The 15,606-nt window shown below is 44.9% G+C and overlaps 1 protein-coding gene across 4 annotated transcripts in view; it reads right to left on the bottom strand.

Moving 5' to 3' along the window:
• Nucleotides 1-361: 361 nt before the first annotated feature.
• Nucleotides 362-15,606, bottom strand: part of VSNL1 (visinin like 1) — a 91,055-nt gene continuing 75,810 nt past the window's right edge. For all 4 annotated transcript variants that reach the window (XM_074581909.1, XM_074581906.1, XM_074581908.1 and 1 more), the window contains 2 exons: nucleotides 2,785-3,000; nucleotides 362-1,363 (listed from right to left, as the gene is read on the bottom strand). In XM_074581909.1, the coding sequence (XP_074438010.1) occupies nucleotides 1,166-1,363; nucleotides 2,785-3,000 (414 nt within the window). In that variant the 3' untranslated portion in view covers nucleotides 362-1,165. The remainder of the gene's footprint in view (nucleotides 1,364-2,784; nucleotides 3,001-15,606) is intronic.

Genomic DNA, 15,606 nt, shown 5'->3' with positions numbered 1-15,606 from the left:
AAGGAGGGAAAAGCATTAAAAGACCAGGTTTAGGCCAAGCAAATAAACTGTATTTGACTTCCAGCTGGCTTCAAAAGCCGTGTGAGCAGAGGGCTAGCAGGGCACGGGTAAATCTCAGCGCCAGCATCTTGGAGGAGAAGCGGCTGCTCTCTTGGTAAATACGAGAACTACAACTTTTGGGTTCGTATAATGTGACTCTTCGAGTGAGTGAGTGAGTGCAAAGAAGTTTTCGTCACGCTTTCATAATGAAATATATATTTCCCAGTAGTACAGTGACAGATAATTAAAGAGATTGAATTTTTTTTTTTTTTTTCCTCCTATTGCCGTGCTGAAGACATGAAATAAGAATTAGGGGAAAAGGTCAAATGTTATAAATTTATTTTGGGACATATATATTGCAACCTCTGTGGAAGCTTTTGAAAATTCAGGCAAAGATCAATACACTTCCAATAAAACCTTTAAACTTCCAATAAAACAATATTTTTAAACATTATATATATATATATTTATATATACTTTTACTTAAAGGGATCATTTTAGCAGGATTTTCTTTTTTTTTTTCTTTTTTTTTTTTTTTTTATACTGCATTCCTCTGACATAGCTCTTTCCAGATTGAAGGGATGCAAATGAGGTAAGAATTAAGGCAAACCTAAAAGGCATGCAAATGAAGTACATTTATACCCACTGACAATACAAGCACGTGTGCGGAGCAGACGCGAGAGCCGAGGAGCTCGTCCCCTCCGTCTGTCCAGTACTACTTTACAGCAGAATGGTGACATGGCTTATAATAAACAGTTAACATCACCGTGGGAATTCAGTGTCACTAACATTACTCAGGCTAGGAGACACAGAGCTAGCATCAGTAAAACATGAACAATAAATAATATAATTCACCGCAGCGCAGGACTGGCTGCACAGGCTTCAGAGGAACAGGGCTGTTATGAAATGACATTGCACACGTCACGTTGTGGCAGTTTATTTTTATAATATATACTTTTAAAATTCTTTAGCAAATGACATTCTCATGCACACAAGTGTTTCAAACACAAGAAGCAAGTCCATTTATAGGTAGTCCAAGCAAATTTTTGTGTGTGTGTGTGGAAATAGCTGCAAACTGAATGGAACATTAAACTTCTGTGCAGTCTATGGCGCGTCGTACACAAGCTCATTTTTGAATGTCACACTGCAGGAGTAATACGATGGAAGGATCACTCTTTGCAGCTTCTTTGAATTCATCCAGTGTGATCTGGTCGTCTTTGTTCTTATCCATCTTACTGAAGATCTTGTCTACCCGTTGCTCAGGCGTCAGACCATCCTCGTTCATTTTCATCATTATCACAGTGCCCACCATTTTGTAGATGGCCTTGGGAAAGAAACCAAAGAGAAAATTCAACAAACGAATTGACCTGGTTTTTTGATGTGATCAAATTCTGGAAAGATATTCCAGCAACAAAACGATTGCCACTTCCCCTAAAGATTGGGTTTTTTCTTAGAATCAGTTGTCAATATATTTAAAATAAGCAAGAATGCGTTTTACTTTCTTTAGATGTCGATTTATTTCGGTGGTTGCATTTTGCATCCTGGAATGAATTTCTTTGGCGTCCTGTTTGACAGGGCAAAACTGTTGTAACCTCTTCTCTGGATCAACTGTTTATTTGGCTTTTAGTCACTGCATTGAAACACTTCACGTAAATTCTGAAAAATCAGTTTTAGCAGTCGTCACCTTTTAATAGCTTTCTGTGCGTAGATGTGAGCAAAATCTGGTATTAACTACTGCGGCGAGTAGCCTGCAGATGACAAGGGAGGTAAACTTTACCCTTCCTGTTAGTGCTGTGGTCATCTTAAAGCCCATCTGTGAGAGCTCACTTAAAACTGTGTGTCGTTATCCCTGTAAATTTCTGTAATCTGAAGTTAATCTCCAGTAAGGCTTCAGCTACTCGAGCTACAAACCAGTAATTTCATGGGTGTCAAGTGATTTTGAGATGGGCTTTGTAAATCCTTTGCTGTGCTGTTCGTATGGTTAATCTCTTCATCAGGGAAAAAAATTACTTCTTAATATTGGAAAGCTTACGTGCACGTATGTGCTCGCTGTGATGCTCAGAGATTACATCTATTGCAACGTGAGGGTGCTCGTACCACTTAGGCACAAGTCAGTATAGGAGCAATATATGTAATATCATGAGCCCCCAACATAAGAAGGACATGGACCTGTCGGAGCAAGTCCAGAGCAGGGCCACAAAGATGATCAGAGGGCTGGAGCACCTCTGCTGTGAGGGCAGGCTGAGAGAGTCGGGGTTGTCCAGCCTGGAGAAGAGAAGGCTCCGGGGAGACCTTCTAGTGGCCTTCCAGTACCTAAAGAGGGCTACAGGAAAGCTGGAGAGGGACTTTTTACAAGGGCGTGTGGTGATGGGACAAAGGGTAATGGCTTCAAACTGGAAGAGGGTAGATTTAGTTTAGATATCAGGAAGAAATTTTTCACTACGATTGTGGTGAGGCACCGGCACAGGTTGCTCAGAAGTTGCCCCATCCCTGGAAGTGTTCAAGGCCAGGCTGGATGGGGCTTTGAGCAGCCTGGTCCAGTGGGAGGTGTCCCTGCCCATGGCAGGGGGTTGGAACTGGATGATCGGTCAGGTCCCTTCTAACCCAAACCATTCTATGAATGTACGCCTTTCATGATATACAGTACAGCCTCTTGTGTGCTTAAAATCTAAAGCGTATGCGAACAAGTAATCAAGTTTCACTAATGCTCAGCCATGTTATTTTTCAGTGTCGTATTGATCTCACCTCTATGATTTCCAGCATTTCCACTCTTGTAATTTTACCGTCACCATCCAGGTCGTACATGTTGAAGGCCCAGTTCAGCTTTTGCTCAAAACTGCCTCGTGAGGTGATGGACAGGGCGCAAATGAACTCTCTGAAGTCGATGGTCCCATCTCCGTTTTTATCAAAGGTTCGGAAGGCATGCTGGGCAAACTTTGAAGCATCTCCATATGGAAAGAACTGCAAAATAAAATAATAAATAGAGCCGTGGGTAACGCAAGGGAGCAAGCCACGTACCTGCCTGCAAAACACTGACGTGAGGCCATTATGAAGAGCCGCTGGTGGGCTTTGTGTAAACCTGAAGACGCGCAATGTAACAGTTACGGTGTAATGATTATTAAAACCTTATTTCTCTGAGATGCTCTTAGCTTACTGCAAATGATATTGCAAATATATTTCATGTTAATTTAAAGCTAAATTAACCAGATGAACCTTTAAATGAAGTTGGGTGCAAATGGGAGACTGAATGTAATATTGGCTGACTACGAAATACAGAAGCCAAGGTGCATTTTAGCAGTACATTTTCTGCCTGGGAGTAAGCAGCCCCTGACACGTTGCAACCAAATGGATGTGTGGGCTTCTTGTTGTATAACTTCGTTTAAAAAAAAAAATAAATAATCCACACACAGCATAAAACCCCAGGAACATATGTCCTCTTCTGCCAACCAACATAACACAAGGACGTAAGATGAGAACCGAGATTCAGTGAAATAATAAAGGACAATGCTCTTCATGTTTAACACCCATGATCAGGGAACGCTGCAGCTGACTGTAGCTTAACGAAGTATTTTAAATGACCATAACCTCTAAGTTTCCAGCTGATATTTTTTCCCCTCGGGAAGTGCGTGATTTAAGAGGTTTGAGGCAGTGGTGGTTCTTTCTGTGGCCCAGACTCAAGAAAACACAGCTCTTCAACCCAGTGCAGAACCCACTGCAGTGAAGGGACTGTACCCAAATAATGATTGTTTCTATATTCCCTGCCCAATTCCATGGAGGTTTTCATGCTCCTAAAATATAAACGTGCATTACTCCCGATCTGAGCGCCATCTCCTTTTGTGCTTTTTACAGTTCCAATTCTTACGAAGTATTGCATCGAATACTGTAGGTTTGAAGCAAAGACTTCGGTGGCCGCCGAGGAAGTGGGGCTGCGTTTTACAATGCTCCATTTCCCCGTCCAGAGCTTCCACTGCAGGCTGCGGGTTGCCGTGGTCAGCTGTGAAAGCGCTTGAACAATGCACTCAGATTTGATGGAGGATCTCGGGGACCTCACAGCACATACAGACACGGGCGCCGCTGACTGACTGACTAAATACAGATGTCGAACGTGGCAAGCCTTTGCTGCTTTTCCTTTGAGGAGGCCAAGTGACCATTTGGATACTGTGTCTTGCCCTAAAAAATAAAAAATAAAACAACTTCGTGCAGAGCCTGCTGCTTCCAACAAATTTGTGTCCCTGTGGGTCATGTCCGGGGCCACTGCTGCATTGCCGGAAGGGGCCTAACCAGCGAATTTCCTTTAAACTTACTGTTTTCTCCGATACCAACTTTTCAGACAGAATTCTGGACTGTCTGCGTTGCTGTGAGGTACGATTGCTACCCAAGCTCTGCTCTGGCTCAGTGGCGTTACAGTCGATGCAAAACTCTTCCTGAAATGTTGCCCGCCTCCATCCATTCGGAGTATCGCCCTGTCGTGAATTACCCCCAAAAGGGGGTGCAAGTCACTGTTATTATCCCAGAAGAGGGATCAAAAATGCCCATCTCGCTTCCCAAGTATCTTTTCGGGAAGAAATATGAACATGGAACAGAGGCATCGAGAGAAAGGGACACTGTACTCATTCCCGTGGGATTCTGTCCAGGTTAACATTGCTGTTAAAGTTGTGATTTTCTCATTCGACTTCACACGGGTCAGCATCCAGCTGCTGCTTCTACGCCCCTTCTCCAACAGCCGAAAGAGGCATTTGGTATCGTCTCCTCCTGAGAAAGTAACGTCTGTGCCTGTACTCGACCCAGCCCGTGTCTGTTTTGATAATCCAAACTGATGGAGCTGTAAATACCTCAAGGGAGCGCTGCGGCTCTTTTCTGTACTTTCTGTTTTTTTGACCTTTAAAAAATGTTTGGATGCTGGTATGGTAAGCGTGATTGAGCTCATAAACACATACAAAGGTACGTGGATTCTCCGGTGCAATTGAGGGCTGCAGCGGCTGCAGCTATCAGACCTTGCTGAATTGCTCTTCAGCGCAAACCTCAGTCTTTTGTCAAGGCAAAGAGAGCTCCCTCCCCGGGAAGGCTCTTTGGGCTCACAGTTCTACGTTTGGCCGCGTCAGAACAAAGTTATGTGAATGTTATCCAAACCTGAATATTAACTGCAGGTTACTGAAAATCCTGCTCATTGCTTTCTCTTCTTCATGATCTACCTTTTCCCCAACTTCTGTATCGACTGCAGATGTTAATGTAGGTGATATTTTATTTTAGGTGTGTGTGTATAGAGAGACGTACACTTCTGCAGATCACTGGTAGGAAGTTAAGAAGCGGCTCTTGTGCCCTGTAGCTCCATCGGGACTCCACTGCCCTCCTCTATCTATTTCTTGGGAACTTGCTGGCTGTTCAAAGCTGAAAAGACAATTACAATAATCTCTTGCTTTTTAAATCACTACAGGGGTGGTGAGGCACTGGCACAGGTTGCCCAGAGAAGCTGTAGATGCCCCATCCCTGGAAGTGTCCAAGGCCAGGCTGGATGGGGCTTTGAGCAGCCTGGTCTAGTGGGAGGTGTCCCTGCCCATGGCAGGGGGTTGGAACTGGATGATCTTTAAGGTCCCTTCCAACCCAAACCATTCTATGATTCTATAATTTTATGAAATCTGTACTGATCACTGTCCTCTGATAGATAGTTTATAAAACAAACTACTTCAAAATTACAAAAAAAGACAAACAGTCTTCCACGTGTCTTGGTTAAGAGCTGACTATTGCCGAGGACGTGGCCCAACCCGTATCTCTGTGACCCTCTTACTCCGCAGCCTCTATAACAGAAAGGCAAGCAGCTAGGGGGAAACGGGATCGTCCTTTTCTACTGTCCAGAGAATCAAAATACCTTCAGGTGCTATTCTCCTGTGATTCAGACTGAGAAAAGGTACAAATGTATTTACTGGTGGAATGAAAGAATTAAAAAATGCGAAGAAGTTCACCTACAGAAATGGCTGAGTGGTGGCACACACCCAGAAATATTCAACGGCCCAAGAATGAAGAGGGGGATTAGGAGGGGTCAGTGGCTGGAGACGCCAGAGACCATTTCCAAATTATTCTTGGGGAAAAATCAACATATCATTCAGTCTCCCGTGAGAGGAGCATCAGCAAGAAGTGCCCACCTCTTGTGCCAGTCGCACCATTAACCTCCTGTAGGAGGAAGGAAAGCATCCTTCTAATTTTTCATTACAGACAGGACAACGAGTTCTTCTCTTCTGAGGTAAGGAAGGTGGTGGCACTGCTCAGAGCAAAGCCTTGGCATTTACAGCCTAGTAAGGTGAACAAATGGAACTGATGCCTTTTTTTAGGTTTTTGGTTGGTTTTTTGGGTTTTTTTTTGTATCTCTATTTGCCTCCCTCTAGGGCGCGAATGCAGTAAAAGGTCCTTTAGGGACTGAAGGCACTCTTCACCAGTCTGTACCTGCTGGTTTGTATTATTTTTAGCTCAGAACGACTAAAAAACATTGTCAAAACTTGTTTAAAAACCTACTTGAAGACTTCCATTGGCCTGTTCTGAAATGATTCATAAATAAGAAATGGAGTAAAAGAAAACCAGAACAATTAGAGAGCAAAAGAAGCTAGCTCTGGTGAGATGTTATTTGACTATTGAAATACAGTGAGGCCTTGGCAAGATGTAAAGGCCTTTGTTTTCCATAAAGGCACAGACTGTTAACTACTTTAAGAATGGTCTGAGCCAAGTGCAATGGGAGACAAGGATGGCTGGAAGGCAAACACCCATTTTTGGCCAGGGGGATACACGGGTGGTTTAGTCTGCCTCATACGGCACTCTGGCACGAGCTCAGTGAACGCCCCAAAACCAAGTAAAGAAACACAACTGGGATTTTCAGTGGCTAGAGCCACTGGGCAAATCAGTGGGTTCTTCAGCCTCCTCTGCAAACCTTTGTCCAGGTGATCAATCTACATGTGAAAGCAACTAGTCCCCTTCTGCTGCAATGGTGCTGCTGAAAAGTGCGCTCTACACACCAGCATTGTCTCCTGCTTTACCCTTTTCATCCAAAAATAAAGAAACTATACCTGCCTGGGCTTTTTACGGCAGTCAGTTCCATGGGTGACCAAACACTGGTCATTCCTTTGTTTCCTTTTCTTTCTTTCGCCCAGAGAAGTTGTGGATGCCCCATCCCGGAAAGTGTTCAAGGCCAGGCTGGATGAGGCTTTGAGCAGCCTGATCTAGTGGTAGGTGTCCCTGCCCACGGCAAGGGGTTGGAACTAGATGATCTTTAAGGTCCCTTCCAACCCAAACCATTCTGTGATTCTGCTTCTCTAGTCTCTTGCTTGGCCTGTACATTTTTCTGACCGGTTAGATCAACATGCCGGTGTGTGAAGAAAGTGTTATCTCTGCAGACAACTACCAATTAGGAAAGAAAAAACGAAGAGATTGCAGATTCTTATCTGCCAGAGTGTTTCTGGACACCTTTCCGGTATATGGGGAGCTTTAACAGGGTCCTGGAGTATCTAGTGAATAGCATCTACAAATTGTACAGAACTTAAGTCTTGGAGAAACGTATCGAATGCCTAGAAATATTTATCTGCTTGGCTGCAGATGCTTTAGCATCTTTGAAGCGATGCTGTTCACAGACAACTCTATGACCAACTCTATTCAGATCATCTTTGGAAGGGAGTTCTTGAAAAAGCATAAAGCATATGCTAAAGCATATGGCTACAGCTTGAGCATATGGGTAAAACATAAAGAAAAAAACAAAACCAAAAGCAATACAATTCCCCAAACTCCCTGGTGACGGGGAGGTCCAAAAAAGAAGGGTCTCTCCTTCACTGGTAGAGTGGGCTGGAGCAAATCCATAGACTGGTGCTTTGTTTTGCATGCGGTATTTTATCATGTTTAAGATGCATTTCCATTAAAAGGGAAATACTGCTATAAAATGGAGAAAAACAGAATTAGGGTAGTGTACGGAAAGCCGAACATGCCGCCTACACCTGCCCAGGTGACGACTCCATCACTGATGGAAGGTCACAGCCTCCGGCACCGAGGTGGGAGCTGGAGCGCAGAACGGGAGGCGGGCGAACGGGAGGCGGCGCAGGGCTTCTGTATCCCAGGCGTGGGGGAAGATGGAAGAAGCAGCTGCCGATTCCCCCAGGAGCTGAGCTTCCCCGTTCGGGGCCAGCACTGCCACGCTCTGCCGAGGGCCGAAGCATCCAAGAGGGACGAGGAGGGCACAGCCAGCGCGAGGAGCAGCGCGAGCATCCTCGGGGACCAGCATGTGGAAACAAGGCCAGCAGTTGGCTCCCATGGGAAAAAACCTTATACAATTGATGCTGTTACACTTTAGGAAGGAGCGAGTTACTGCTTTTATCCGCTTTGTTAGGGTTTTCTTTCCGCCCTTTCGTAAGTTTGCCGGGCACCCAGTTCACTTATTTTAGTGGAGAACACGAGCGCTTTGAGAATCAGAAAGTTTGGCTGCTGGTAGAAGCTCAGACAGGTATTTTTTATAGCAAACCTCTTAAATTTGAACCCAGATGCTGACAGCTGCTGGTCAAGCCCCATCTTACAGGTCTTCAGAAGCGGGGTCATGCGGGGGGTGCTGCGATGACTGGGGAGCGGGTTGCTGCCCACTGGTTTTTCAACGGGATGAAGCTCTGGGTTCCTCCAAACCCAGGAGTCGAGGAGATAAGCAAAAAAGATTACTTTTTAATTCTGTCCTTTAGAAAAAATAATTGTAACGTACTATAACGTCCTGCTCTCTTGCCCCTCATGTGTTAAGGCACGAGAAGGGGAAGAGATGTATGTATTTCTGCGACCGTCGGGAAGGTTGTGCCGCTCCTGCAGCAGGGTGACCTGCAGGGCTGCAGCCAGCGCCTGCCAGCGCCTCTTTGTACGAAACCAAAAACTAATGTAACAAGAGCATAACCCCAGCAGCACAAAACGACACGGGCAGTACATTTGTCCTTCTTCTGGAAAAGATTTGACTGCCGTGGGAATACAGAGCTCAAGAGCAGGTCAGGACAGATACACCTTTAAAATGGGTAACGACACATTTTTCAAGACTTCCCGAGGATGTGTGGATTAAGAACGGCTAAGGCGCCATGTGCCCCTCTTGTGCGTGTTGTGTCTCAGCCTTATCCTCCGGAGTAATGCCTGTGACGTGAATGTGAAACGTTGTGAGCTGCCTGCGTGCCCAGCGCCGGAGCCGAGAGGGCTGGCAGAGAGCATCCCGCCAAGGGTGGTGGGGACCGATGGGGAGGGGAGCAGGGACAGGCAAAGCCGAGCGGGATGGGGCCGTGAGCAGGAACGTCTGCGGCTGTGAGAGGCACAGCATCGCCCTGGATCACCACCGTGCATCGCTCTTCGGTCAATGGAGAGAGGCGTCTCCAAAGAGCCTCTGAAACACTCCGGTTAGGTGCCAGAGACTTCTCCCTGGACTGTCTCTAGGGGGAGCAGAGGCATCATTAAACTTAGGTTACGATTTTTATTGCGAAGTCTTCACAGTCCTAAACAGGGAGACTTCTGGTCCTTGTAATTCTCAGACTAGACCTCTTCCCAGCTATCTTCTACATACTTTTCGCTGAATGCGTGTTTTTAGTGCTTGCCTGCAAAACAGGCTTTCCAAAATCACAGCAGTGGGATGATGCAACATCCTTTCCCTGCTGAAAGGTCTCAGCTTGGACATGGAAACCCCAGACTCGCTTCCCTCCCCTGTCTGAGACATGCCGAACTGGCGGCTCAGGAGAAAGCACCGGCTACAGCATAGTATGGATCAGGGAACTACGAATTCCAAAATGGGAACAGCTTGTGTGAACTAATATTAAAGGAATCAGAAAGACAGCAAACTTTTTTTTTTTTTTTAAAAAACAAATTAGTGGTTGAGGAAGTGCTTTAGGAGACAGAAGATCTGGATTCTAGTACTTCCCCCACTAAATATATTAAAAAATCTACTTTAACTCAGGTAATTTTGACAATTCTCCTTTCACTTCATCTGCATCTTAACCGCTACGGCACTAAGCAGAATGTATATTATTAGCACTGCGGGCCAACGCAAACGATCCGATTACTTCAGTGGGTTTTCAACTGGGCTTATGACCATGCTGAATCTGAAAGCATGAACTTTCTAGCTCTGTCAAAGGTTTTCCCTGAGTTACTATTCATTGGACGAGCTCTTTAATGAACTGAAACACATCCAAATGTTGTTATTCAAGTCCAGACCCCCAAGGGCCTTTAGGCAACCGAGGCAAAACCCCCAAAGGGACGCCGGCAATGAAGGGTACTGAGCAACTGCCTCCATAGCCAGGTCTTGTGTCGCTCTAAGGTGTCCAAATGTTTTGTCTGTGGATGTCCGGAGGCTTTTCTCACACAACCCTTCCGTCTAGACTTTGGAGATCCTGTTCCCAGCAGCAATTAACCACATCTCACTGTGCTGAAGTCCTTCTGTGGTTCCTATCCCCAACTGCCCTTTAAATGAAAAGCACTTAGATGGGTTTAGATAAACACTGAGGATTTCGGTCTCAGAGCTCTCCAAGGGAGGAGTTTACTGCAGAGACATAACAGGCAATGAACGAGCACCCAAGAATTTGGCTCCACAGAAGCAGAAGTCATTTCAGCAGCTATGCGTGCTCCCATTAACAATTTAATCAAACGTTAAGGGATTTGAATGCCAGAGATACAGATGTTCCTGTCCTCTTCCCAGCTCTCAGCCACAGAGTAGCAGCACATCAGCACAGAAAGGCACATCACATGCCTTTGAAAAGTCTGGGGCCGTCTTCTTCATATGCATCGAAAAAGAAGTGAAGGTTACAATGATTTAATTTCACTGCTGAAATTCCAGGGGGTGGAATCGGATGACATTTCTGCACTGTGCTAGAGATGGGATGCTGTAACAGATCCAGACATGATATCCAGGGTTGTGGCACAGATGGGGACCCTCTTCTCAACCTTATCCTTCTCCTCAGTTCCTCCTCACCTGGCGTTATCACTCCGTTACGCAGAGAAATCCTAGGAGAGGTCTAAAAGCTCTCCAATAGCTCACCCCAGCCACAGCACTGATGCCACTGACGTGCACGTGAGCCGAAGCAACGGCTGCACTAATGGGGCTGATGGGGATCCCCGATCTCTGCTCCACCACACGTACAGCCGGAGGAAAACGGGCAGTTTGGCTGGGTCTTGTGGGTTAATGACGCACGTAAAACTGCCTGGAATAGCAGCAGGGGGTTGTGGAGTATGTTTCAAAGCGGAGAGCCTTGCCCAACCACATCTTGTGTGCATTACCAGGCTGGTTAGCTTAAAAATTCCTTTTGCTAAGCTATTTTTACTTTGCAGATAAAGGTGAAAAGCGCAAGCATAGCCCTAACAAACTCTGGTCATGGTTAGTGAACTGTATTTCCTCTGCCTTCCAAAATACAAATACATGGATAAAAATGGTACTACTGTGCCAGAGTATGTACCTTTTGAAACTGAAGCTCAATGTATTACTCTAAGGCACTGCCGTAACTCAAGAACCAGCGAGAATATCAAAGTACACGATGATGCTTAGCCTGTCCATGTGTAAAACCGCAGCTTCTGCTGACAGAATACGCAATGAAGCAACTGCATCGACAGATTTTTTTCTCTCTCGCATGTTAATATAGCTACACTGCTTCAGAAGTCGGATTCATTTTGTGATTCTCCTACAGCTGCCTTTACTGGGAGCAAAACATCACCAGTTTCACCGTTTCTCCCTCTTCTCCCATTCAGCCTGTGAAGGGTTGTTCTCTCCTTCCAGCTTGTCATACACGTACCAAAGCACTTCACACCCAAAGCATGCGAGTCCCTGCTCGCATGTGGGAGAAAGGCCATTTTCTGGCTCAACTCCAGCCTTTTTATTGCGCTTTACACAGCCAAAAGGTCGACTGGGCTGACCCACTGGAAAGACGCGGAATCAGGGCGTGCAACGCCACCACCCAGTACTGCAGGTCTGCGTGGCTTTTACCACCCAGATTCTTTTGGAGGCATCAAGTTTTTCTCTGAAGTCAGCCAAAAAAAAAAAAAAAAAAAGAGTCTGATTATGTTTTGCTGAGTATCAGGGAAGAGATTACCCCATAGGATTACACTGGATTGATACACATGAATCTGGGCTTCAGGCCGACGGGATACAGACCTGAACCTTTCAACGCTGGTGAAATTCACTGCTGAAAAGCAGAAAGCAGCACGGTATTTTCTGCAGTAAGGCAAATAAAGAATAATAATAATAATAATAAAAAAAAAAAAAGACATCAGGAATAAAGCATCAGTTGCAGAGCAGGAACAATACAGAAACATGAGGAAAAAAACCCCCCGAGCTAATCTTCATGGTAAAATCCCTCCAGCCTTTTGCCCCCATAGATGCTGAGTCTGGTGTAGCTGCACTCTTAAGCACATCTACAGTGTAAGGTAGAAATATCCCACCCAGAAAAACTGCCTCCAGCCACCTGGCTTCAGCTTGCCGGAGGGTCCCAAGGCAGTGGGCACCATCCACAGCCGTGGCTCTATAGGTCTCCACAGCAGCTGAGCCACAGGGCTGCGCCTCCGGAAAGGATAATCTCAAGGGCCACCAAAAACCAGAGTCTAAACGACTATTGAGATCCAGGTCTCAGTTCTCCACGTGTAAATTCGTGAGATGCCACCACCTCAGGGGAGCGCTGCAAGGATAAAGACAACAAAGAATTGGGACTATTTCAGATACTGCTGCAGCGGGAGCCATAGAGCCAGCAAGAACTGGGGAGAACTGCCAGACCTCATGGACGTTTACTGCTTTATGTCTCTGCTCAGCAGCGTTAATGCTGTGAACACATATGCATGCATAGACGCATGGGGAGGCTTATAAGCAGCTGTTAGCTCTTCACATAAAGAAGAAATATTTAGAAGAGCCAAGAAATGTAATTTCTCCCCTTCACTGGGAAAATTCACAATTTGCACAGGCTGAAGTGGGATCGGAGCAGAGTCTGTGTCTTACCCAGACCTCCAGGGTGACTAGATCTTAAACTATTGTTACGGACTAAGTCAACCTGTCTTGCAGATGTATTTAGCCACCGCAGAAACGTTAATTTGAAGCATATGGAGAAGAAATATCTCAGAATTTAGGAGCTGACTGGAATTATCAATACCAGTTCCTTGCAATTGTGTGAGACACTGGTTAAGAGACCAGAGAACAAGCACGCAGCACAGGCTACGATAAAGCAAGACTCAAAGTAAAAGACCAGCACACGCCAAGAAGCTGCAAGAAGATGGATGGGAAAAGAGAAACCACGTTTCTTCTTCTCAAACATCCATCTGGCAGGGTCTACCTCCAAAAAAAACCTTGCAACCTGGAAAGCTAATCTCTATACTCACATTTGTGGGGAATTAGTCATTAATAGCAGGAAATGAATCGATTTTCAATCTCAGCTTTTCTCTGATTAGATTTGGACAATAAGAAACTTAATTGAGCTATGGTAGTGCTATAGGTCAATACACTAGCAGATCAGTTATTACCCAGTGCTAACAAAAATAAAAATCTTCAGAGAGAATTGTCGTCAAAACAATTAGTATTGCTAGTGCATAACACCACGACTACTGCTGATTAAATGTTATTTCTCTTTGATCTTCCCTAACTGAGCAGGAGCACTGGAACACTTTATTTATTTAACGTTTGGCACAGTCTTCCACTACCCCAAGGTCAGCGACAGCACGGGGCTATGACAATGTCAGGATCCTGCTGTGCCGTAGCTACGCCCCAGCCTAATTACAACATCCTTTTTCTTGACACCGTGTTATCTCTTTAGGAATCTGGGAACATACCAGATGGAAAATACACTGATCTGGGACATTTCTTTTTCTCTTTTTTTTTTTTCCCCCCCTTCCTTTTCTTTTACTCCACAGTAAAGATCATCTGACTCCTTTTCATTTCTGAAAAAGGCTTTATTTTCCCAGTGAGTTTTGGCTCCAGTGGTTCAGAGTATTAACTTGAACGCTGTGCCTGCTGTGTTCTGAAGTCCTTAGTGCAAATTTCTCAAAAGAATGGGACTGTAGAAGCATCAGAAAGTGCTATTTCCAGCCAAAAAGGGATTTGAAATACGAGGCACTGAAGTCTTAGACAACCATCTTATGAATATACAGATGGAACTGCAGAAAAAATTCTTGTGCCTGAAATATCTGTCTCATATACTTATGTAACATGTCGTCCTAAAATTCTTATACATACGGAGTTGTTACAGCCCTGTACTGCAGAAAGGAAACTGCAGAAAGAGAAGGAAAATGGCTGTAGCTGGGAGTGTCAGAGAACTGAGGATCTGAAGATTTTGGTGAGTGTTAAACTAACAAAATTTATTTTCTTGATATTGAGTGCAAAACCTGCTAATTCAGGAATTACCAACAAATAGCTTTAACTTCTGGAGGGAACTATCAATCTCATTACAAGCACAGCTCTCTCCAGTGAGCTGGGAAGTGGTGGACTCAGATATATTTTCCAGTTCATGAAACCGTTGGCTGTAGAACAGTCCATAAACCTTTCCATCCAAGGGAGGAAAACCACAACCTGAAGTCCAGAAAGACCAAGGAAGTGGGGAAAAAGAGCACCGCGAGTACCTTGAGAGAACCGGGTCTGCTGAGAAAAGCATCGAGTATTCGAGGCGAGAAAATGGGAAGGGCTGACTGCCCGCAGAACTGGTGCGTCCTGCTGCTCGTGGCCATCGCAGGCGAGAAAAAGGAACCCCAGCCTGAGCCTCCAGGCAGCTCGGTCCCAATAGCAATTGGGATCCCGTACTGCTGCCACCCAGTATTGGTGCCACCTACGGGGCAGGTGGGCAATGATTCGGTATCATCCTTTTTTTCCCGGCTGTCCCTAGGCATATCCTGTTGACTTTTATTTTCAGTTCCGAGTTTCAAAGCAACCCAACAACTCACAGAGGAGCTGTACTAAACTGATGTTTCTAATAATTTGAAATCGGAAATGGGCCCACGTTTCTGACTGCTGCAAGGCCAATCTCAAAGCTTTTCTTTTGCAATGAAGCTGTGAGCAGACAGGCTTTCAGGTTTCCTTCTGAAAATTCCGTACTTAGGAGATCCGTCCACCTGTAACACTTTCAATTCTGTTCCTATGGAGAATAAGAATAAAAAAGGCCCCTTTTAACACAGCACAGCTTTAAGATTCCAGCTTTGCGAGATAATGCGTTTTCTTCCATATCTAGGCTTTCTCTTATAACACAAACCCTTTGAAAGGTCAATGCCAAGACCAACAGTATATAAAAAACTTTGAAATACCAGCATTCTCGAGCAAAGGATCATGCATGTATAACTATATCTAGATATCTAGATATATTTAGATATATATCAAAGGAGTGGACTAAACCAGCTATTGTTTAGAAAAAATGTCTTGGAAGACAACACTCTTGAGCCCACTGACGTTTAAAAATCTCCAGTTTTATTTATGTATGTGAAGCGTTGTGCACATTTGTAGTTCCATGTGAATAACAGTATTATTGCTGTTATTGACAGCCACTGTATCTAGGAATCTTCGTTGAGCAGTATTTGGATAAAACCTAAAGCTCAACATAGAAGAAAAAGAATGAGGAAAGAGAAGAAGTCAGT

The sequence above is a fragment of the Larus michahellis genome, chromosome 3, assembly GCF_964199755.1.
Source record: "Larus michahellis chromosome 3, bLarMic1.1, whole genome shotgun sequence".
In the NCBI taxonomy this organism is placed as follows: domain Eukaryota; kingdom Metazoa; phylum Chordata; class Aves; order Charadriiformes; family Laridae; genus Larus; species Larus michahellis.
Note: the sequence above shows the minus strand (reverse complement) of the source record. Positions and strands in the feature narration are given on the sequence as shown.